Raw genomic sequence first — 2,727 nt, 5'->3', positions numbered from 1 at the left:
GGAGGTTGCAGTGAGCCAAGATCGCACCACTACACTCCAGCCTGGGTGACAGAGTGAGACTCCATCTCGAAAAAAAAAAAAAAGAGAGATGGGCAGTTTCCACTTTCTGTCTCTTGGAACATTAGCTCCTGGAACCCTGACATCACTTAAGAAGTGCCAGAGGAACCACTGAAGAGGCCTGGAAAATACACAGAGTGGGTGAGACTCTGCTACACACAACCTAACTGTCCCTGCCAAGGCACCCAGCTTGTAAGTGAGGTCAGCTTGCACCCTTGAGACCTCAGACCACTCCAGCTGCCACCCTGGAATATCAGGTAGTAACTAGAGGCAATGCCACTTGGAGCTGAATAATTACCCTTCCTGACTTCTAGACCTACAAAGACATGAAAAATGGTTGTTTTAAGCCTTTACATTTTAAGGTAGCTTGTTACATAGCACTAGATGCTGTAAGAGAATATGGCCTCCAGGAATAAACATGAAACTACTAAGGCATTCAGCAGAAGTAAGCAAATGTGTGGCATTGTGTAATTGATTCCTTACCGCCCATCTCAATATAGGTTGGCAAGCCTCTACAAAGTGAGAGCCCAGGGCACCCGAAACCCCTCAACCCACATCCGCTACACCCAAGAGAAGCACTGCCAGGCCCACCTAGTGGTATGTCAATGGCGGTCACCACAGCTCCCAGAGTGTTCTGCACGGCTTCGCCCACCTTCCGGGCAATGAGTGTTCCACCTTCATCGTCCACCTGTGCCTCGGTAATAGCTGTAGACAATAATAAAGGAAAAGCTGTCACCTCTAAGTCCTCTCCCAAATGGAGAACTCAGGGACCAACAGCAGAATGCTTCTGGATTCTGATCCCAGACACCACTGTGCTGTCCTGCGACTATTGCAAGGGTCTGCGCTGTGGGTCAGGTCGGCCCAGACCCTGAAATTAGATGCCATCTGTTAGTCCTTTATCTGCAACCTTCCGGGGCTCCTTTATCACCCTTTTAAATTAAGGCAGAAAAGTTCTAGGAGCAAAAACTAGAACGTTCTCAAAGGAGAAGACTGGTCTAAGCCATCTCTGGTAAACACTGCAGCCTTTTCAGAACTCAGTTGCTATGTGTGCATTCCCTTCCCCCAGAAGCACCTCTGCAGCTGAGAACACAGGACAGGTTCGAGCCCCTGAGGAACAGCACCCACAGGACGCTGTTAACAAGGAGCTTAGAGGCTGACTGGCCGAGACCAGAAGTGCTCTCACAAGGGAGATGTGGGTAGAAGCGGGATTGGGGTGTCTGGATATCCAGTTCTTAGCACCCAGGGCCAAGGTGGGAGGTTCTCCCCTCCACCCCTACAGCTCCCAGGCCCCACATTACCTAACTGGACATTCCTGGCTTCGTAGCAGTTGTCACACACCCGCACCGGCGCAGGGCCCCAGCCCCGCTCAGGCACTGGCCGGGTCTTTGATGAGCAGCTGTCACAGAAGCCCTCCCCACAGGCTCGGCAGTGATGCTTAGTGTCGTTATCTTTAAAGGACGTCGCACACTTGTTGCAGCTCTGTTCCAAGCCCAAAACAAAACACAGAGGCAGGGAGGTATGGTCCATGTCTGCTCAACTGAGAAAGTCAACAAGACCCTGGAGCAAGCAGAAACTAAGGCAGGTGGTGTTAGCTCAACAAGGACAAAAGCTTTCTAGTAACGCATTATCTGAGAGTGAAAAGGAAGCCTGGTGGGCAGTGAGTTTCCTTTCACTAAGTGTCTGGGTTGAAGCTGGGTGCTCTCTTGCTATGGATGCTGTAGCATTAATGGATCAAGCTGAGGATGACCCTAAATAACCTCTAAAGACCCCTTTTCCTCCAGATTCTCACATATCTAAGCAATATTCACTGGTCATCACACACAAGGAAACTAAAACTCACCAAAGAGAAAATACTTGCAGGAAAACACGAAGGGAAATCAATGGACAAAGAGAAAACTGGCTGCCTCAACGACTCCTCCCCTTCCCAGTACTCACAGAGCTCACGGCACTGGCAGAAAATGTTTGCATCTCCCTCACAGAATAAGCTTAGCACAGGGCAAAGCGGCATTAGGCAGGATGGGCTGTGCCAGGGGTGGGGGGCATCCTGCCACACCATACCAGAATCTGGGAGTTGGGCCTCCAGTAGGCAGGGGCGATCTGGTCTGTCAGCCAGGAAGTCACAGCCTTGGTGGGTCCAAGGCTAAGCTCAGACACTGACTGAGCCATGAAGTTCATCCCGTCCAACAGGCGCTGGGCAGCATTGTTGTTGTCCTTCAGAAACCCATCAGTCTGAAATGAAAAGCAGGCTTCCGTCATGCTCTGAGAAGGGAGGGAAAGGAAGGAGGAAGAGGGATGTTTGGTGAGTTGCACTCTCACCGTGGCCAACTCAGAACCATTAACTCCCTGGCAGGGAAGAACGGAGACACACCAGGAATCCCTCTGGCTTTATTCTCTCCAAAGCGACCACAAGATTTGATGTGTATGGGAGGCCGAGACGGGCGAGTCACGAGGTCAGGAGATCGAGACCATCCTGGCTAACACGGTGAAACCCCGTCTCTACTAAAAATACAAAAAAAAATATTAGCCGGGCATGGTGGCACGTGCCTGTAGTCCCAGCTACACGGGAGGCTGAGGCAGGAGAATGGCGTGAACCCGGGGGGCGGAGCTTGCAGTGAGCCGAGATCGCACCACTGCACTCCAGCCTGGGCGACAGAGCGAGACTCCGTCTCA

The 2,727-nt window shown here is 51.5% G+C and overlaps 1 protein-coding gene across 1 annotated transcript in view; it reads right to left on the bottom strand.

Annotated features, from left to right (window-relative positions):
- ZFYVE1 (zinc finger, FYVE domain containing 1) overlaps nt 1-2,727 on the bottom strand; it is a 61,899-nt gene that overhangs the window by 4,041 nt on the left and 55,131 nt on the right. The window contains exons 7-9 of the mRNA XM_011949816.1: nt 2,116-2,286; nt 1,356-1,536; nt 649-762 (exon numbers count right to left, since the gene is read on the bottom strand). Of these exons, the coding sequence (XP_011805206.1) occupies nt 649-762; nt 1,356-1,536; nt 2,116-2,286 (466 nt within the window). The remainder of the gene's footprint in view (nt 1-648; nt 763-1,355; nt 1,537-2,115; nt 2,287-2,727) is intronic.

Source organism: Colobus angolensis, unplaced genomic scaffold (genome assembly GCF_000951035.1).
Source record: "Colobus angolensis palliatus isolate OR3802 unplaced genomic scaffold, Cang.pa_1.0 Scaffold3, whole genome shotgun sequence".
In the NCBI taxonomy this organism is placed as follows: domain Eukaryota; kingdom Metazoa; phylum Chordata; class Mammalia; order Primates; family Cercopithecidae; genus Colobus; species Colobus angolensis.
The sequence above is the reverse complement of the archived record's forward strand: the minus strand, read 5'-3'. Positions and strand labels throughout refer to the sequence as shown.